This window comes from Chionomys nivalis, chromosome 1 (genome assembly GCF_950005125.1).
Source record: "Chionomys nivalis chromosome 1, mChiNiv1.1, whole genome shotgun sequence".
NCBI lineage: Eukaryota > Metazoa > Chordata > Mammalia > Rodentia > Cricetidae > Chionomys > Chionomys nivalis.
Genome location: NC_080086.1, coordinates 24,337,895 through 24,360,004, shown reverse-complemented (window position 1 = coordinate 24,360,004; position 22,110 = coordinate 24,337,895). Strand labels below are relative to the sequence as shown.

At 45.4% G+C, this 22,110-nt stretch overlaps 1 protein-coding gene across 1 annotated transcript in view; it reads right to left on the bottom strand.

Moving 5' to 3' along the window:
- Positions 1–22,110, bottom strand: part of Dyrk4 (dual specificity tyrosine phosphorylation regulated kinase 4) — a 40,285-nt gene that overhangs the window by 5,267 nt on the left and 12,908 nt on the right. Inside the window, exons 3-12 of the mRNA XM_057785029.1 lie at positions 19,006–19,086; positions 18,168–18,284; positions 16,217–16,355; positions 14,819–14,982; positions 12,461–12,597; positions 12,015–12,155; positions 10,314–10,452; positions 6,329–6,410; positions 3,949–4,121; positions 2,726–2,786 (exon numbers count right to left, since the gene is read on the bottom strand). Of these exons, the coding sequence (XP_057641012.1) occupies positions 2,726–2,786; positions 3,949–4,121; positions 6,329–6,410; positions 10,314–10,452; positions 12,015–12,155; positions 12,461–12,597; positions 14,819–14,982; positions 16,217–16,355; positions 18,168–18,284; positions 19,006–19,086 (1,234 nt within the window). The remainder of the gene's footprint in view (positions 1–2,725; positions 2,787–3,948; positions 4,122–6,328; positions 6,411–10,313; positions 10,453–12,014; positions 12,156–12,460; positions 12,598–14,818; positions 14,983–16,216; positions 16,356–18,167; positions 18,285–19,005; positions 19,087–22,110) is intronic.

Genomic DNA, 22,110 nt, shown 5'->3' with positions numbered 1-22,110 from the left:
ATTTACAAGGTTATGAGAATTATATAGTGCTATAAACCCACATCAGTTCTGTTTCCTGTTAGAGATGGCACCTCCACTCATCTCCCCATGTTGCAAAACGTGGGGGAGCTCACAACTCTATAAGTAACTTAGCATCTAAAGTCATTGCTATGCAGTTGTTTTTCTTGTCCAGTTTTGTCTCTCTACTCTGGCCCAGTTACTATCTAGTTCCTCCCCCATCTCCTCCTTAGTACACGGAGCATCCATCACATGACCCAGAGGCAGTTTCATCACACGACCTGGAGGCAGTTTCTCTTTCCTGCTGAGCTGTAATGTAACCCAGAGTAGCTAGGGCCTGAAAAACTGTTGACAACCCAAACCAGGGAGAAGAGTCAAGAACAGAAATGAAAAGGTGTCCCCAGACTCCAAAGAGTCACAAAGAGCAACCATTAGAGATACAAGATCCGTGGGTCCCACAAGAGAATCGGAGTAATCAGCATTTTTGTTGAGTACCCAAATGATTCTAACGTTTGGGCAGCAGTGAAGTGGATGCAGCTCCCAGTGATGTCAAGGAAGCCACGATGTGGATGTTGTTTTGGAAACCTACCCCAACACCTAAGTGTGATGATACTGGTAGAATATCAGCCCACATGTCTTCAGTATCTTTCAACAAAGATGCTTTGTATTCCCTTAAGTCCCCAGTTGGATACTGTCTCATGAGGTCCGTGTTAAAGGTTTAGGATATGACTCTACCCTGGTGTGAGAGTCTAGCAAAATGGAGTACTCCCATCCCCATTGTTTTCCCTCAAATGCATCAAAGCCCGAAGGCCCAGTTCAGTAAGCAGCTAGTGGGAAGAGCATTTGCAGTCCAAAGCCCTGATGGCTGGCCCATCAGGGAGTCAGCCAGAGCTTGTACCTGTCCTCAGAGTGTCTGGAGGACAGCTAAGTGTGCAAGCGGAAGCGCTGTGCGAAGAAGAAAAAGATACTGCCCTGCTTGGAGGCAAGGTCTCCAAATCTCCAGCCAGGAGTATGAAGCGACACCCTTGAGAGGCTGAGAAACTGGAATGGCATGAGACAGACCAATCATAATGGAGTACTCCTGCCTGCTGGGCCCTCAATTTTCAGTTTGTATACCATGGAGAGCCCAAGGAAACGTGAGGGAGGAGCCAGGAAGTCGGAAGCCATGGCTCGTTACTAAATGGCATGGGGGCAAATCAACACATGCTGCCAAGCAGCAGGACTGAAACCATGTTGTCATAGTGGCTCTCCTGCTGATGAAGAAGACTGAGAGTGACCTATGATTTGCCTACTTTTTCTGAGGCCACTCCCAGTCAGTAGTCAGGGAAGACTAAAAACATTCAGATTGCATAGCTGATGCGAGCCTGTCAACTAGCCTGACTGACAGTGGTCGCTGGTTAGCAGTGTCCCGTCTGGGGAGTCTGCTCCTTCACGTCCGGCCTCCCTCTATTGGCTAACCCTCAGAGGCTGTGTCTGTAATGTGCTTGCCAAGCAAGTACGAGAACCTGAGTTCAGATCTTCAGCACTCGTGTGAATGCTAGATACGGCAGCACCTGTAGCTCCAGCATTGGGGAATGAAGATCCCAGGAGCTTGCTGGTCAACTAGTCTAACCAAAATGTAGGCGCTGGCTTCAGTGGGAGAGGTGCTGTCTCAAAGTTAAGGCAGAGTGCGACAGGAGAATATACCCACTGTGCAGCAATTCTTTTCAAGATAAACCTCCATCTTAGCGGGATGCTCCTTAAGACTCAGGGTTTTCCAGAGGGTGGTGAAGCATGTCAACCTACAGCCAAGGTTATTTGTCTCAGGAGGTAATTCAGAAGCTTCAGGAAGTCCTTGAGACAAATTCGTTAGTCCCTTCTCTCTCCAAACATATAGAAGCTGTAAGAACTGCCAAGAGATAATTTTCTTGCATGGAAGAAGCTGAGATCAGCTGAGCCCAGACCACTTGGGCTCCCTGAAAGAGCCCCTTTCCAGCCTGTTGAGCCGCATGCAAGTTGTGCAGCGAGCTTCAGACGTCCAGCTCTCACGAGCTGTTACCCATGCTGGGCTTTTGGTGATGCAGCTGTGCTTAAGTCATTTCTGCCCCCATGACCCGTCACTGTACTCCTGTAAATAACCCCAGAAACCTCATTGTATCACCAATTGGACTTTGTTGCTATCCTTACTTTGGGCTGTCATCGGTTCCCTATCTGGGGTGATTATTCACACTATCCTAGGAATGTGTCATACAACAGTACCTGATGATACTGAACTCTGGCATCCCTGTGCATACACATGTACTCACGCAAACACACCCTACCCCTGCACACACAAACCTAGTAACAATAATGATAACAATCTCCATTAACAGTAGACTATAACAGTAGAATTTTCCACTATGCCAGAAATTTCTGCCCGGATTTTTCAGCAAGGGAGGCCAAAATGTTTGTGGAACACCTCTAGGAGGACGTATCTTTTAACCTTTTGTGGATGCAGTTACTAGCTGATAGATCTGAGGAATAGGGTCTTCCACGCTCCTGGTATTGAAAGGGTTAAGATCCCCTTTCACTGGGAGACACTATCTGTCGTCCTACTGGGTACCACTTAGCTTCTCTTCAGCTCCTCATCACCCTTCCATATGGGAAAAGAAAAGTATTTGTCTGTCTGTTTGCCTAGGGTCTGGTAGATGTCTTCAAGTCCAGTGACACCTCACCAGACACAATGGGACAAAGAGATCATGGAACTTACCAAAGAATATCTGTCTCCTGGAGGCCGTCTGGACGAGGTGGGCAGGTGGCAGGCCCAGTACCTTCAACAAGTACAGTGTGGCTGTGTCACTATTGTGGAGTCACAAATTCAAAGGCTGTCAAGATCTAGGTTGGACTCTGGCCAAACTTTGTCTTTTACATTTAAGGCTCAAAAGATTTCAGTAACAACATCGCAACAGTGGCAGAGCAGACCCAGGGACTAAGTCTTGCAATTCCTACTCCAGGCTGCCTCAGTAGCCTACAAATGAACACTGACCAGCTAAACAGGTAAGACATTGTTTTGCCCTTGTCAGTTCCATGCAGACCACAGTGAATGAGCAATGCCTTCTCCCAGTGTGAAGCACTGGGTTGGGAGAGGGGGAACTCTTTCAGCTCTGGATCCTGAGAAAACAAAAGAACATTCTTGGGAAGAAAATTTAGTGCTGACTGGTCACTGGTTTTTTTGAAACTTGCATGCGTATGAGGCAAAGAGAAATTAGAGTACCCTCTGCCCTGGTTGGCAGACACAGCGTAGGCATAACCCCACCCTCTGGTTCTGCAGCCCTTCAGAGGTCCAAAGGAAGCGGAATGGGTCCTGAAGCAGTAGGGAACACAGGTCACTCCAGTGTCCCATGTTAGAAGCAGGGACGGTTCAAGTGTATTCAGCCTTAGCAACACATGCGCTGACCCTCCTTTTCAGCAGTCACAGCAAACAATGTGGCTTGCCTTAAGGATAAATCCAAGGCTGGACCCTGGTTTACTAACTTCCTGGACCAGTTAACTACCACTTGACTGCTGCGTCCAGCTATTTTTACCCCCGTCTTTTCAAGGAGAAAAAAGAAGAAAGCAGGGGAAAGGTGCGGTTGTTTAAGAACCCAGTCACTTGATTTTTAGGTAGATTGGGTGGTTACCAGATCACACTGGCTTCGGTACTGTTAGTATCGTCATCATGGTGATGTATTTGAAAGACTAGCATCACCATTTTATTTTAATATGTCAGTATTTACAGTGAGGGAAAGGGCATCGTCGACAACTATTTAAAACATGATGAAAAAGTTAGCTCTCGGCTCAGCCAAATACAAGAGGTACATCATTTCAAAACTACTTTCAGAAGTATGGGAAGTGTGCAGGGCACTGCCCTTGCTGGGTCTGATGAAGCCCAGTGTCTGAGAATGGACCTTATCTCCAGACATCATCTTTGCTGGTGGCTGGCCCTCCCCTCACCTCCATGATGCAAGCCAGCTGCTCGACCTCATTCTCCCCAGGGAACAGTGGGTATCCGGTGTATAGCTCCGCCATGATGCAGCCCAGGCTCCACATATCAATGGCCATGTTGTAGGGGTGGCCCAGAATCACCTCGGGGGATCGGTAGAAACGGCTTTGGATGTACGTGTACACTGTGGTGCAAAGGGAGAGAAACCTCACCACAAAGCTTTCTCCAGATGCCTCTGTGGTGGCTAATTTAGAGCACCGCCCTCTGTGGGCTTCTTCCATTATCTACCAACAGATGAATCCTCCCAGAAGCTGATTGTTATCCCCATCTTATTGATAAGGAACTCCAAAGGAGTAAATTCCAAGGGAGAAAATTTAAATTAGCTTTTAAAAATAAAACTAAACATCAAAACCCCCTCCCCCACCAACCCCGATACAAACAAACCTGCCAGTAAATACACACATTTATTCTTAGCATTTAGGAGATTAAGGCAGATGAATGAAAGTTCAAGGCTAGCCTGGGCTACTTGTTTAGTTCAAAGCTATTCTTGGCTACAAGGAAAGACCCTGTCTCAAAAATAAAATTTAAAAACCAGTAAAAGAAACTCTTAAAGCTAATACAAACTAAGTGCTCAAGTTTTGGGTGGACATTTTCTAAGAGCATTCCTATTATTTGCTGTGGAAGTAAACAAGTCACAATTGGAAAGCAAACCTGCAAAACTCATCATTTAAATTTAGAGCCAGGTCAGAGGGCCCATAGGCTCACAAGGCTGAGACAAGAATTGTGAGTTCCAGGCCAGCCTGGGCTACATATTGAGATCCTGTTTGTTTGGGGTTTTTTTAGATCATAATTTAGGTTGAATTGATACATTATGTATGACTTGTGTGACATGAAGCACAGAGACAAAGACTCGGCAAAGCTCAGCAGTAAAGGACACACAGGCAACGATGCTACAGGAACCCTGGATGTTATAGGGGAGAGGCTTGGAGGCAGAAAGATGGAACTTTCGGTGGCCTGCACATGATCATGATTTCTGATTATTGGGCAGGCGCAGAGCGAGGCAGTGGTCTTATAAACACATCCCTGTTGTTAAACTGGTCAAGTGAAGATGAACTAATTCCTCAACATCAAGATTTCATTATTCAAAAATAGATTATTCTACCCTACTTGCTTGTAAAACTGATTTGCCAGCACTTATACACACATATTTTCACTTTGTTTGGCTTGTATTTATTTGTAAACAAGGTCTCATGTAGCCCAGGCTGGCCCCAAACTCACAATGTAGCATCGAATATTACCTAGAGCAGTGGTTCTCAAGCTTCCTAATGCTGCAACCCTTTAATACAGTTCCTCATATGTGGTGACCCCCAACCATAAAATTCATAAAATTATTTTTGTTGCTACTCTGTAACTATAATTTTACCACTGTTACGAATCGTGATGTAAACATTTTGGAGATAGAGGTTTGCCGAAGGAGTCACAACTCCTAGGCTGAGACCTGCTGACCTAGAACTTCCCACCCTCCTGCCTCTCCCTCCCCACTGCCAGGATTTCAGTTGTGTGCCACCACGCCTGGTTTATTTGGTGCTCGGATTAGACCCACCAATTCCTAGGTATAAATAGGCAATCATTCTAAAACTGAGCTACAGTCCCTATCTTACACAAGGCATTTTAACATTTAGAAGGGTTTGGTGGCACATATCTGTGCTCCCAGCATCTGAGAGGGAGAAGCAGAAAGATCTCTGTTTCCCAGGCAGCTTGGACTACATAACCAGATCCTATCTCACTTTTATGAGACAATAATGGGTTTTTTTTTTTTTTTGGTTCCGTCTTTTTGTGCCTAGACTAATGAGTGACTTATAGAAGGGACATGTTCTCTAGATCTGACTTGTAAAAGGCAAAGAGGCAGATAAATCAGGTTACGTCCGGTGAAGATTGGTAGGAACATGCTCCAGGGTTCCCTTCTAGGCTCTAGATTGAAAAGGTCCGGTGGAGTCGAAACTTTAGAGTGACTGGTTCCTAAAGTGCAACCTCTTGAGTACGCACCAGAAATTTGGATCCGATGCATGTTAAGGCGAGCGCCTGGGGACTGTTGTGTTCCAAAGCCCTAAAGCGATGCTAAGCACATCTAGTCAGTTTGGGGACCACGGTGCTCATGGGTTATTCCATAGCTATGGACTATGAGGACTTCAGAGAGTCCGATGCCCTTTGGACACAACTCTCTCCTTTTATACATGAAAATCTTGAACTCGGAGATGTGAAACACCTGACTCAAGTGTATGCTGGCAGTTGTGATGGCTGAACCCAGGCTGGCACTCAGGTAACCTGGCGTGCAAATAGAGAGCACATATAATAGCAGAGCTTAGACAGAAAGCCTGGCAAAGGGCCTACCTTTCTGGTGTTCATAACAGCTTGATCCAAAGTCAATAACTTTAACAGTGACCTGGCCCCGCTGGTATAGTACGATATTTTCCTGGAGAAAAGAAGATATATGTTACGTTTATTTAAATTAATGCTACCTAAGCCCCCTCCTTACCTATATGTCACTCCTGAACAAGGACAGTCCCGTTCAAATACAGCCACCTCTAAGTTCCTCTCCCACATCTTCTCCACTGCCCATTGACTTCCCTCCTGGGACTCCCCACTGACTTGTGGTCAGTATGTGATTTGGACCCAGTCTTCACTACTTTGTATTCCCTCATTTGTGTATATTTTGTCTCTCCCCTCCCTGGTTGTGCAAAAACTCCTGACAATATCAGTTTACTTACGTGTTCTTTGGCACCCGGTTGTTTCCTAAGGCATGAGGCCTTACAAATGTCATTGGCTGAATATGTGTAATGTTTATGAGAAATCCTGCCGTTAACACTCTGCTATGATAATATAGAACTAATAAATTCATAGGCAAATAGGTAACAGATAGAGATAGACAGACAGAGAAACAGATACAAGGATTTGATGGGGCTGTACGGCTCTCATACTGAATTTCAGGGGCCAGGTGTGTAGTCAAGTCATGGATCAAGGCACAGCTCTGGCCTCTTGTCTCAACTGAAGCTGCTACTTAAGGCTAGAACAGTAAGGTTCTAACTATGCCTCAAGGGTCTCCCTGTGAGATGATTGCTTACTGGGCTGACATGCACATAGGTCACAGCAGAGAGAGTCTGAAGCCTCTTGCTTTGTAGAAGAATGTCTGTTAACCCAGGGAGGATAGATGGCAGAAGTCTTAAAAGAGGAAGAACTTCTTGTGTGTCTCCAGCTCAATGAAGAGGCTCTATCAGTAGATGGAGCCAGCCCTAGGCTGTGCCTTGCATCTTATGTATCCCCACCAGCCTGTGTGCTGCAAATTTGTTGACCTGCAGCACTATGGGGAGGTGGCAGGGACTTTAGGAGGTGGGGTCTAGTGAGAGGAAGTTAGTGGGGCCTGGCAGTAAAGGGGATACTGAGAACCAGCCCCACCCACCCCACTCTTTCTTCCTGGCCACCATGAAATGATGAGCTTCACTCTTTGTAATGATGTTTAGCTTCACCACGGTTCCAAAAATGATGGTGCCAGCTGGCCACAGATTGAAACCATCAGCCATAACAAACCTTTCTTCCTCCTCAGAGGCTGATTTCCATTGATATTTTGTCACAGCAATGGAAGATTGGCAGTCACACCCTCCCCCTTCTTATTGAGAGAGGGCTCTCTTAGAAGAGTACAAGGTTATGGGCACTCAGAACTCGTGCACTGTAAACACTAAGGACACAAGAACAATCCCCTGCTCTTTAATACATATTCACCAAACACCCTCCTGGTTTGCGTTTCAGTTCCCAAAGGGACAGACTTACTGAGTACACTTGACTCCTGTCTCAAAGAAATCTGTTCCCTGATAATTTGGCTGGTGAAAAACTTGTGGATTCCCTTGGAGGAATCCAGCCCTCCCACCTCCACCAAATCTAAACACCATAGGTATTATGGGGCTGTTTGGAGCTGGAAAGGTAATTCTGGAACTGGGTGTGGTAGATAAATCAATATATTTCCATCCTTATGAGGCTCCAACCAACTACAACTATATCTCTCTATCTTGAAAAATCTTTAACAACCACTTTTAGGGATGAAGAGGGGAGAGGGAGGGCAAGTTGGAAACTGTGGCCTCTCTGAGTTAGGCTTGTCGTGGACCAGTTCTTCATGTCTTGTCCCAAACCACTGCTCTGCATTGACAGCCATTACCCATGTCACAGCCATTTGTTGTCTTCTATGTCTGGCAGTAGGTCCTGGGTCAGGTCCTGGGGACATAACGGTGAAAAGAAGTGGTCCCTGCCCTCAGGAGGAACTTGTAGTCCATTGGGTGGCACAGATCTAGGAACCAATTCCTAGCCAGGCACAGTGGGGTGCATGCCGGTAGTCATAGCACTTGAGGGAGGTAGAAGCAAGAGGCTCAAGAGTTCAAGGTCAGCCTCAGCTTGACCTGGTAGTTAGGGCAGCCTGAGTTCTGACTCAAAAACAAACAAACAAACAAAAACCAAAATGAAACCCAACCCTCTTCCCAAAGAAGCAGTTCCTAAATAAAGTGAACAGTACAGATATAGAGGTATGTATACAATGCCAGTAAGGATGAGAATTGAACAGAGACCATCTGCCTACATGTGTGCCATTGCCAGGTGTCCACCAGTTTTGAATATGCAAAGTATGATTCTCAATAGGAATGTGCTACCATTACATGTCATGGTGAGTCTTTCCATTATGGTTGTGCATGCATCTCCCCAATAAGATTTTACTGGCTTTGTTTGTGGAGGCATGTTATAGAGTAATCTCCAAAGCTCTCAATAAATATACACTAATAAATATTGGGGAAAGGCAGTCTAAGGCAGGATGTCATGTATCTCAGGCTGGTCCTGAACTCCCTATATAGCTGAGGATGATCTTGAACTTCTGATCTCCCACCACATCTAACTGACAAGAATACTCTTTTTTATGGTTTTTTTTTATATAATTTATTTTATTTTTAAAAATAAATTTCTTGCCGGGTGGTGGTGGCGCACGCCTTTAATCCCAGCACTCGAGAGGCAGAGGCAGGCGAATCTCTGTGAGTTCGAGGCCAGCCTGGTCTACAAGAGCTAGTTCCAGGACAGGAACCAAAAAGCTACGGAAAAACCCTGTCTCAAAAATCCAAAAATAAATAAATAAATAAATAAATTTCTTTAAAAAAGGAAAACAAACTATCTTTTTTTTTTCATTTTACATACCAATCCCAGTTCCCACTCCCTCTTCTCCTCCCATTCCCTCCACATACCCCACCCCCATCCACTCCTCAGAGAGGGTGAGGCACATTGCTTTGGGGAAGGTCCAAGGCCCTCCCTACTACACTTGGCTGAGCAAGGTATCCATCCAAAGAGACTGGGTTCCCAAAAAGCCAGTACAAGCAGTGGGGATAAACCCAGCAGTCTGCCCCAGCCATACAGATGTCACCCGTATTCAGAAGGTCTAGTTTGGTCCTATGCTGCTTCTTTCCCTGTCTGGTCACAGTTGATGAGCCCCCAATTGCTCAGGTAAACTGTTTCAGTGGGTGTCCCCATCCACTGACCTCTTTGCTCACATTCTCACTCCTCCATCCATATCTATCCCCATGCACAAAACTCAAGTCCAAATGGATTAAAGACCTCAATATAAATCCAACCATACCGAACCTGATAGAAGAGAAAGTGGAAAGTAGCCTTCAATGCATGGGCACAGGAGACCACTTCCTAAATATAACACCAGTAGCACAGACACTGAGAGCAACAATAAATAAATAAATGGGACCTCCTGAAACTGAGAAGCTCTGTAAAGCAAAGAACACAATCAATAAGACAAAAAGGACAGAGATGAGAACAAGGACAGAGGTATTTTGATTGAGGGAGTCATTATGGGGCTAGCAAGAAACCTGGCTCTAGAGAAATTCCCAGGAATCCACAAGGATGACCCCAGCTAAGAGCCTAAGCCATAGTGGAGAGGGGCCCGAACTGGCCTTGCCCTGTAGTCACATTGATGAATATCTTTAGTATCACCATAGAACCTTCATCCAGCAATGGATGGAAACAGAGGCAGAGACCTGCGGTGGAGCACTTGGGCTGAGCTCCCAAGAACACTCTTAAAGACTGCAGTAACTGGCAATCAAAAGTACCAAAGGAGTAAATCCAGACTCCTGGAACTTCCTGTAGTATGTCTTGATGCTCAAGACACCAGCTATGCCCCCACTTCTGTGGGAAAGCCCTCAGGTGTTCCTGTTCTTAGCTACCTCAGTACATCACTGTCCCCAGTATTTATGCTTTAGTCCTCACTCTATCACCGTCTCTTCATGAACACCACCTCACTCCCATCCTGGAAACCAGTGATGGCAGCTGGCCGGTTCGTACTCACCGGCTTGAGATCACAGTGGATGATTTTCTCTACATAAAGCATCTGTAAGCACTTCAGAACAGAAAGGGTGAAGCGCCGGACTATGGAGAGACTGAAGCCTTGAAAGCTATTGTTCTTCATCAACTCGTACAAGTTGATTCTGAGAAAGAGAGAGAGGAGGAGTGATGTAGATGGCTGTCAGACATCACGCTCTGCTTGGACACACATGTACACCTGTGTCACAGGGGTCCCTCTAATACCAAACATCATAAACCGGGAGGCAAGGCTGCACGATAGTTCCTCCAGCTCTTGGGTAAGACCCAGGAAGCCATCCACAAAGCAACCACGCCTGCCCCAGCATGTGTACTTCAACATCATGTCATGTATGGGAGTTGAGAAGGGGCCAGTGGAAGCTCAGACAAACCAGGGAGCCCCAACTATACCAAAGGTAAGCGTGGATACTTAGCCCCTTCACTCTGGTCCTGCAAGAATGAAAACTGACGCTTCCTACGCCATCCTCAGTTCTCTAGAGTGCAGGAAACACTGCGACATTCCAGAAAACTGTGCTGTATTGTATGAAATCTGCTGACTTGTAAGGTTTGGAAATGAATGCTAAGCATTTTTAAAAGAAACACACATTTGTGAGCGGATGACTTTTGTCTTCTCTGAAGACTTTAATATGAGAACAGGAAGGAAAGAGCATGTGTCAATACCTGCCCATTTCCTCCCCCTCTTTCATTTCTGACATTATCTGTCTATAACAACATTTAGGAAGCCATTAGTCTTGGGGATACAATACAGATAGGAGAGCTGGTTCTAGACACCCCTACCTTTGATTGTCAGTAATTCTCCAACATAGCTGGGTTTCTTATAGCTCTTTAAAATACAGTGACATCCTACCTGGGCATGGTGTTAAATGGCTAAGAGAGGCAGTCTATTTTGTCATCTACCACACTGCATACTGGACAGTAGACTATGTTTTGCAGTCACCAGATAAGGTGACCAGAATGTCCACTCTTTCATTGAAGTGAACACTGTCATGAAAGTATCAAGCTACTAAATCAATGACCCAGGAACATCTGGCTACTGAGCGCTCCCTCTCATCATTCTCCTTGGATAAATGCATTCTGAGCTTCTGCTTTGACTTCAAATGCATCAGTGTTCACCGAGAGAAAGGTAACCAAATAAGCATGCACCCTTCTCGCAAGCACGTCTTTTCAGACCCGTAGTCAGTCATTTGCTGCCAATCTACATAAATCAGGGCCCTCTTTTTTTGTTTTAAAAAATTTGTTCTTTCTTACCTTTACTCAAAATCAAAGTCCTTGGCTCCCTCTAAGTATCTAGTTGCCTGTGGTTCTGTGTTCTAATCTCTGCACCACAGGATTGGAAAAACAGGACAGGGGAACATGAAAGCCAAGTGATGACCTTTTCAGTATGTTTCAGTTTCAATCTTGAGAGCAAGGACTGTTGCTATGTCACCCACTCCAATACTCAGCATCCAGGAAGCCCAGCAGAAGTACAGATGCAAGCAGGTGTCAGCTTTATTCAGGCACAGGGTCAGAAGTCAGATTTCCATCTCAACCACCTTTCTACCCGAGGAACTATTATGTCTACTCTAGTCATTAAGTACCACATCTAGAAAAATATCTAGTGTTCTGACCCCGATTTCTCTCCTGTCACTTAGTTAACCATTTATAATGTAACAAAGAAAAAGCATCTGACCCCAGGAGTTCAAAGGTGATACAGAGGTGATTCCGGAAGTAGAAGAAGTCCTTCATGTGGACCACATTATGGGTATTGTCTTTATCCTTTCTTCTGAGGGTTTCCAGGATCTTCAGCTCCACCAGAGCCTGATGGTGAAATCTAAGGTGAAGGAGGAGTGACCAGGATGGTGGGCAATGAGGACAGAAAACACACATCATGTCACAATGCTATAGACAGTTCTCGATCCCTCCCAACAGCCCCAAGAATGTCTAGGATGTCAGAACGCATCCAAAACTCCATTTTTGCTGCTTCTCCCCACTTTGTGGTGTCAGACAGGTAGAGAGAGGAACAAGAAAAGCCAAAGAGACGATGAGAAGAGAGCAGTGGAGGAGAGAACTGGCTTTGAAAACAGCTGGAGTTACACAGTCCAGTTTCTGTGTCCTACGTTACCCATCAAGCCACACCTCTTTTTGTTCCTGATGATCTTCAGGGCCACCAGTTCATTGTTTTTGTGATCCAAGCATTTGACCACCTGTCCAAAGGACCCTTTCCCAATCATGTCCAGAACCTCATATCGGTAGGCAATGTGGTCATGCAGAACCTGCAGAAGTCAGGCCAGCAGTGAGGGGCAGAACCATGGACTCTTGGATTCACCTCACCCCAGGGCTCCCAGATCCTTAGGAGGGGAATGGTTCAAACTCCTGCTCTCAACTCATCTCCTCATAAATGATTAGGTTGTTTGGACCCCAGACCACACATGTGGTACCAGGAAATGTCCCACAAGGCTTAATAGTGTAAAGAGCACGGGATGCTCTCTGGGGGAACTTGTGTTTCTCTATGATTAGGACCTGAAGCAGAAAAAGACTAGCTCCACTCTGACCCTTGCTTTGCCTTCAGTCCATAAGAGAAAACTTGGTGTCTGCTTTGCCATTTCTTGGCCAGACATTTCCTCCATTTATCTAGGTTTAAACCTACCCTGAGAAACTATGGATCTTGGGCCTTCTTTGGCTAAGAATAAAAATGTCTTTGAAGAGAGAGAATCATCCTTCAGTTCTCTTAGGAAAGCAGGGCGCACGCAGGCATTCAGTCAAAGCCACATGAAGCTGGTGGTTGAAGACTTGAGCTGAATGACTTCAGACAAGGCTCGTGTTTCCTCTGAGCTACAGTGCTCTGATCTATGAAGTCAGGCATGGGATTCAGGCTGAGAAGGTGTCTGAGACCCTCTAGAAGATGCCCGGGCTTGTGACAGGGGAGCAGTAAATAGGTATATAGGGGTAGCATATGTTGGTAGAATAAATGTAAGATGGTAGTTGTGTAGCTTATTTGGGTATTTGGTTGTGTATGCATGATGTGTTTGTGTGTAAAATGAAATAAAGATGCCGATAGAAGCTTATAGAGAACACACACTCACAAGCACACTCACCCCACCCCACCACCAAATAAAAAGAAAGCTCTCTGAGATCACTTAAGGTCCTGGGTAATAGGGAGATGGGAGGATCTAGGAAGAAATGGGTGACGACGTCTAGGAAAAACTTAAATTGATGATTTGTAACCAATGACCCCATGAATTGCCTGAAACTTCATGTATGTGAAGATTGCTTTTGTGGGAGAGAGGTGAGGACCCACAGTTTATATAAGACTTCCAAAGGATCTTTGACTCAAAACTGTAGAGAACCTGGCCTCTTGTGTGAGAACCTGGCCTCTCATGGAGTCTGTGTACTAGAATTGACATGCTTGCTTCTCGAGGTGTGGTCTGGCTGGTGGATTGGGTATTGCCAAAATGCTTTCTGTAAATGTGAAATCATAAGAGATCATCACATCTTGCCAGACACAAATCTGTATTTTAACAAGACCCCTAGAGCTGGAGAGATGGCTCAGTGGTTAAGAGCACTGTCTGCTCTTCCGGAGGTCCTGAGTTCAATTCCCAGCAACCACATGGTGGCCCCAAACCATCTGTAATGAGATCTGGTGCCCTCCTCTGGCGTGTGGGTATACATGGAGGCAGAAAGTTGTATATATAATAAATAAATAAATCTTTAAAAAAAAAAAAAACAAGACCCCTAGTTGACTTATGTGCACAGTAGCTTGAGAAACAGGACTTGCATGCCATTAAGAAAACCTACTGCTTCTAAGAAACCATCAAAGAAATGTCTTCTAACACCAAGTTACAATGAGATGTCCAAAGGGGACATTCTAGACAACCGCAGTCTGGCAGGTGAAGCGTCACCTTCACACATTATCAGAAGCAGGGATCACTGCCCTGATTCCACCTTCAGGCTGGGAGAAGGCATCGCCCAGGACCCCAGAGGGATAAGAGGGGTGGGAGAGGAGCTGCTGGGATCAAAATTCGAAAACAAAATGAAGTTAAGTACTGTGCCTCAGAGACAACAATAACAAAAGTGTTTTTTTTTCCCTTCCTGGTGAGAAGATGACTCATACTATAAAATAGGGGAAAAAAAGTCCACAAGTGAGGTTTATATGAAAGAAAATGAAGAAGAAAGCATGAGGGTGATGTCTCTTACTCCTTTCTCATTGGGCCAGGATTACTCAGAGGAGCCCCTGGTAGTTCACCCAGCATATAAATCTTTGCCCAGCATTCACAGAGAACACTGGCATTCTGATAACAGAGGGTTTTGTACAATAAATCACACACTTTTCTGTTTTTTTTTAAAAGTATATCATTTTAGGACTCACTAGAATCCTTTGGGAAACCTACCCCCAGCACACCAGTACAAAGTACTGTAAAATACCCGCCTCTGTTTTTCTCTTCACACAATGTCCCCCCAAGTCCTGACGAAGCTCTCCTAACCCAGAACCTTCACCTTCACATAGGAGCCATGCTCGTCATCAAAGCCTGTCTTGCTGAACTTCTCAGGAGCCACCTTCAGCTTCTTGGCTTCAAGCCCCAGGAACCACAGCTCCGAGTAGCCCAGGATTTCACTTTGCTCATAAGGGGACAGCTGATTCTTAAAAAACTTTAGGGCCTCTGTGTGGGAAAGACATTTTCAACTCAGTTGAGTCGTATGGGGATCAGCCCCAGACAGATTCTTTCCAGTTCAGGGGGGTCGTTTTTCCAGCAGGGTGCCTTCCTAAGGATCACACGTGGAAATGTAACAGGAATGAATGTCAAGGAGAATTTAGCAACCCAAGACTATGGGGTGTCATACGGCATGGGGACAAGCTCCAGGAGCAAAGTCTGTGGCAACAGCAGTGTGAGGTCAAGGTGCCATTGCCCAAGTTCATGTGGGATCGCACTACACAAAGAGAGGGTTTTAAAGTGATAATGTTTACAGGACCCAGACTGGTAATGTAAATGCGACTTTAATATAGCAGCTGTCCTGGCAGGTTTTCCCACTCAGTTCTGTGCTGAGCCAACCCAGGTAGCACCCCAGGGCTCAGGGCAACACTGGCACATGGAAGATGCTCAGCAGACTTGGGGTCTCTACCTTTGAGTCTTACAAAGGAAGCCACGAGGCTCCGAACCTTGGGCGGAATCTGGCTTCTGCTCTTTCAGGTGCCGCCATGCACAATTGCAGAAGCTCCACCTGGCAGACACCACAGGGCGGTTTCCCTCCTGACTCAAAGCTCTTCACACACATGGTGGTCTCCTGCTAGAGCTACAGTCCAGGGTCAAGTTTCTGTCAGGCAGCATCAGTATGCACCTCCATGTTGAACCTGGGAGCACACACTCTCCCTGCCCCGCCACGTACGCTGCCATTTGCAGCCCTCTACCTGGCCTTGACTGAGGTCTTCCTCAGGCTTCCCTGTCTAGATGGCTCTATCAAGAGGAAGAGGAAGCTTCAAAACACCCAACTGAGACAGTTCAGCACTTTTCAACCTTAATTCTAACTCGTATGCCTTTCCCTCTTGAGTTCATACAACATAGTAAGATAGTGCCTTCCCTCTGTCTACACTGACACAGCCGGCCTTGACCTAGTAGAGTTCTGTGGTTAGCAATGGACTATAGAGAGCTGGTTCTCAGTCCTTCTTAGCCTCCTGCTTAGTCGGCCACAGAGAGAAGTCATAGGATTAACTTTGCTCATTTTGGTTCTTTGCCTTAATTGATAACTCCAGTACATGGAAGCTTGGCTCACTATATCTCAGTTCAGCTCAGCTCAGCTCTCAACATTTTAGACATCCATAACCATGCTTTCCCCCCACTCTATTCCCTCCCCCACTCTCTTCCCCCACCACTCTACCTTGCTCCTTGCAAGTCCTACCTGCTGCCGTTAGAGGAACCTTGTGCTTCCTTGATATTTCTGGGTGTGGCTTGGTGTCTTGGGCTTTAGGGTTAAAGTTGAAAGGTATTTCTGAAGTCTTGATGTCAGAAGAGAGCAGGTGATTGTGAATTTGATTTTCCTGTCCAGGGAAACAAGTTGGTAATAAAAGACAGACTTCTCTTGGAGGTCATAGGTCATCCAGTTGACCCAATAGACCTACCTCCAGCCAGGATCATTTCCTACCACTCCCTGGAGAAGGTAGTTTTGAGTTAAGAGATTGTGGGTCTCTTAACCCTTCTCCTAGAGAGAATATCCAATGTCATATGATCCCTGGAAGGTCCACTGTATTACATTATGCAGCTGACAACCCAGTGGCATATCACTGTTTAGAGAGACTCGACGATTTTTACTGATGCTCTTGAGAAGGCCATGCAGTGGTTACCTCTCATTGTCAATTGACTGGGTTTACAATCGCCATGGAAACACATCTCTTGATTTACCCATGAGAGGCTTCCTGAACTGAAGAATGTAGACCCACCTTGGAATATGGGAAGTGTTTGGTTGGAACCTCCAGCTCACACCTACAAGATCCAGAAAGCCCCATTCCTGTCTTTCCAAAGCCTGCTCACTCAGGGAATCTTTCAACAAAGGGAAAACACCAAAAGACCCAGTTCTGCATCTTGGCAGCTACAGTAATTCCGCCCTTGAAGTTTCCAGCAGCCCTAGTCTCTCCTAAAGTCCTCAGCTTTGACTTGGGCAAAAATCCAGCTTGTGGAGAACACTTTATCACCCTTGCCTACAAGCTATACGGTCTCCCAGCTCTAGGTCAGGTGTGTGGCCTCTTCTGCCTTGATCTCTGGGACCGGAGAATCCGCCCAGGAGTTGCTTTGTTCAAATAAACCTGTTGTTATATTTTTTCAATTTGACTTTATCTGGTTTACTATGTCGACAGAGATACCTATTAGGAAACGCCATAAATGGAGAGTGGGCGGTCATCCCAGACTGAAGAGAGACAGAAATCAAGCTGACCAGCATTTAGCTCTCTGTCTCTTGCTCACAGCTTCTTTGAGCACCTTCTGCCATGGCCTTCCTTACCATGAAGAACCTCATTGCCTTACACTTTGAGCCCAACATAAACCCTTGCTCCCTCAAGCTGCTGCCTTTCAGATATTTAATCACAACAGTGAGAAAAGTAACTAACTGTAGGGATATAGCCCCACCCATTGGGGGCATGTTCGCCTTGGGCTAATGTTTACTGAAAAATCTGCCGGGCGTGATCCCAGCAGCCCTTTTTTTGCTCTGCTTTTCCTGTTCTCCGCGGGAACCTGTGGTCCTGTAAGTCTATTTCCTTATTAAAGCTGTATATATTTTTATAATCTGCCGCCACAACTAACACAGGCCAGCTCCAAATAAGCTAAGTGACTTAGATCACAGCCACGTCAACGTAGGTGAGACTAGCCTCTGGTCAACTTGTCCTCACACAGGAAATGTAGAGGAGAGACTGGCGACAGGGCTCAGAGTGCACACTGCTCTTGTGGAGGACCCAAGTCTCATTGTCAGCACCCACATCAGGTGACTCACGACTGCCTATAACTCCAGTTCCAGGGGGTCTGACGTGCTCTTCTGGGTCTGTGAGCGCCTACATTATATGCACACACCCACACACATTACACATAATTACATTGTTTTAAAGTAGAGGACATTGGAAGAAAATCTTTTGACTGGCTCTACCATCTATATACCAGGGACTGTTTCTCCTTTTCCTTGATGAATGCTCATGATGTCACAGAGCATCTGGTTTATAGGTAAAGGAAAGTCAAAACACAGATTTGTTCAAGTTTTCACTTGTAGTGAAAAGAAGCCTGGAACCCAGACCTCCCAAGACTTGGTACTGCATTGAACTCGGGCCTCGAATCTGCTCATCCGGGGGCATGTCCATCGTCTTACTCACCTGATACAGCGTGGATGTCTTTGATAGGACTTTGTTGCTAATGTGTGGGAAGTTAATAGTGTTCCTCTTCCCCTTTGTGTCCACAAAAGGGAGTGTAGTGATGCTGGTGTTTGGGTTCTATAGAAGGAGAAAGGGAATAGGTTACAGGCATCCCAGGGAAGCAAGTGTGTCCTGGTTATCCCTTCTATCCTTAACTCCACAAAAATGTGGCACCTAACCTAGGTTCTTTTTTATTAGAAAAAGCAGATTCCAGAGAACTGAACAATCAATCAGTTGGGCTGTGGGTTTGAATCCTCCCCCTATAGTTATGAACTGTAAGCCTCCAATAGGTCACATTGATTTTCTAAGCCTGGTTTACTTCATTGATACCATGGTGACAAAAATGGGACCTACCTCGTAAGATTGTTATGAGAAAATGTATGTGGAGTGTTCCAAAGGTGCTGGCCTGTACTGTCACCATTGTAATATCAGAGACCCCAAAGACCTATCTCCAACCAGAATTCTTTTCAGTTAAGAAATAGTAAGTTTCTCAATGTGTCTCCCAAAGTGTTTGTCTGACTTTCATACAATGCTCTGAAAATGCATACAAATATGGAGGAGTTCCTCCTGCTATGTGTGCAACACAAACCTCAATCTTCTCTACAGATACATTATAATCTGAATCCCATTATCCTGCATCAGTTGGCCAATGGACTGATTGGGAGAGAGTTCACATATCAATACACAGCCATATTTAGAGTGTGGTTGTCGTTAAGCAAAATGGCCTGTTAAACTGTATCTGACCATCTGCTTTCCTACACCCTCTTCTAGAGAAAGGGCACTGGCCACAGCTTCCTACCTTGTGTGAACACCGGGTCACTCTTAGCTTCTTGATCTTGGAGGATGGCTTCTGGACTTGAACCAAAGGCTTACTCTCAACCTGGGTCAGGCGGGAGAGAATTGAAATAGAACTTGGCTGCTTTCATCCAATCCACCTACACATTTTTTTTTCATTATGATGAAGTGCCAACTCTCCTAACCTTAAAGTTAGGAAAACGCCAAGAGCAAATAAAAGAAGTACTCAAAGAATACATGAATGAACTGTTATCCATTGAATGTGTGAATAAATTGTTATCCAATGAATGCACGAATGGTTACCCAATGAATGTGTAAATGAATTATTATCCAAGAAAATGCTCTTTCCAGAAGCGCTAAGCATAAACTGACTTATCCTGTGATTGCCAGAAGAAGAAGGAGAAGAAGAAGGAGGAGGAGGAGGAGGAGGAGGAGGAGGAGGAGGAGGAGGAGGAGGAGGAGGAGGAGGAGAAGGTAAACAATGTAAAGCCAAGTGGGGTGAAACCTGCCTGTTGTTCCAGCAGTGGAATACCTGAGACAGGAGGGTTGTGAGTTGCAGGACAGCCTGACTATAAAGCAAATTCTAATCTCAAAAGCAAAGTAGTCAGTATAACGTTTTCATCAACATTATCAGAATCCTTAGACAGGGAAAAGAGTAAAATCCAAGTTGTTCTTGCCCATTAGATGATGATATGCTTAGAGCTCAGAACAGTCTTTACCATCCAGTGTGTTAAAAGGTACCTCAGCAGAACTTTCCAGAATATAGGTGACCAGGCTTAATGCCAGTGATCTGATGAGAAGAGAGTTCACATCTAGAAAGGGGTGGGAAGAGGAAAATGCAATCCTGGCCTGAAACAGTGTGTACCAAGGTTGAGAGAGCCCACCACAGAGGTGAGCGGCTCCCCCGTGTGCTGCACACAGAGAAACAGTGGTCAGGTGGCTGCACATTCATTCCACGATCCACTTGGGAGGCTATTAGCAGAACAGTGGACCTGAATTTTGTGGTTGCTATTAGTAGGAATAGGATTAAAGTTTAAGTTAAAAAAAAATAGTAGGGACAGAGCTACCTCTGTAAAATTTAGCAACTGGGTACAATCCCCAACTTTATTGTCCTCTAGCTAAGCCCTTCTCAGAGATGTAGAGATGAGGACTATTTCAATAGTCATCTGTGGCCTCCAAGACTTTGCAAGAGGGCTGAAGGAAAGGGGTGTACACGGAGAGTGGCTATGGCCTCAGACATGCTAAATTCAGGATTTTCCTGTCCGTTGAATGGGTTCTGGTGCCTGGAAAAATACTGCAAATTAATTTTAGAACGCAAAGTATCTTATCCAGTGTGTTTATGGGGATTAAAACTCATAAGTGACCATCAGTATCAGCAAGCTAGTGTTGAGAGTGCAATGCGAGACCGACAGATTACGAGAATTATTCTAATAATCAACTCAGACGATCCACCAAAGGGTGAGGGCAATGAGTGCCTTCACAAAGGGAGATGTCAGGGTGAGAGCTATGAGACTGGGGAGCAGACATGAGGGTCGAGAGGGAGGAAGACAGTGTGCTATGAGACTGGCCCATACTACGGGCCTCTGCGGTCCATGCTGGGTAAACTGTAGCCTGGGGCTGACTTTGGGATGCACTAAGAGCCAAGCAGGGAAGCTCGATCCTATGGGAAACTATGAACCACTAGCAGTTTATACCATATGCGCAGAGTGGGACTTCACCTCTTTTTTATTCCAGTGACACGGAATAAAATAATGTTCGTGGGCGTAAAGACTTGGAAATACCCTCCCCCCCTTCTTTTTCTTCTTTTTTTTGTGCTAGGATTACAGGATGCACTAGTGTGCCTGGGGACAGTTCCCAATTCAAGAATTTCACTAATCGCTGATGTTGAACAGTTACCAGTCATTCCTCCTGCAACATGGGGATGCTATCAGCAAAACTCTCGGAGGGCTGATGTGAGGAATAGAGCAATCCGTGTAACATGCTGAGACCCGTGCCTTGCGCATGCTCAGACTGGAGCTTGTTGTCTTCAGCTGTGAAGAGCACGGGGCGATCTTGCCCATTTTCCCTGAAGCAGGAAAAGCTATGACCACAGAGCTGGTGGATGATGCACAAGGTGACGGGGCCACAAAACGTAAAGGAGCATAATGTTTAACCTGAGAAAAGGATAAAACCAAACAGAACTTCTGGGAAGCAGCAGTCAGATTTCACCAGACACTCACACTGGAGCTGAATACAGTGCCTGCAAGAAAGACAGCAGGTTTCTACGTTGGGCTGAAAATTTACAGTTCAGTGAGGGTCCATCCCATCATGTCATAATTGACTAGGACTGGATAAAGGAGAACTTGTGTTTGACTTAATGTATATACAGATGGTTACACAGAAATCCTATATTGGTATGTTTACATAGATAAACACACACACACACACACACACCCATCCATTGTCCCTTGGATAACTTAAGAGAAATAATACCCCGTAGAAATAAAATGCCCAGAACCCATATCCTGGTATCTTATGCCATTCTCCAATAAGAGGAACCAGGGGTCCTTGGACAAATAGCAGGTTCTAGGACCAGAGCAGGAAATAACTTGTGGGCATAGAAAGGAAAGAAGTGCCAAAAAATAATAGGCTAATATTCAGTAACAATGCAAGGGAAAATTATGTATTCATGAGCCCATATTGATCTACATACAGAAAAGCTTCCACGCCTGTCATATACAGCCTGTCTTTGTACAGCACCCCAGGATAAAGAGAAAAGACAGCTCATAGCCAAGGTTAGAGCCAGCCCAGGCTTGATGAAGACACTCCCCCCAAGTTGTGGCTTCTGAGTCTTGGCACATATACACATGCACACACGTGCATGCTCACACACACACACACACACACACATACACACACACACAGGCGGAGAATCTCAGAAAGCAGTTTTATTGTACCACATGATAAACTTCCAGTCCATTTTTCCCAGCAACTTCCTCGAAAGGCATGATATCTCGTTGCATCTCGTTCTACCATAGCATCCCCAAGGGACAAGAAGAAACAGCTGTGCTTTTCCTCATCCGCAACAGAAAACAGAATTTTCCTTTTAGGCAAATTTCTGGCATTTTCT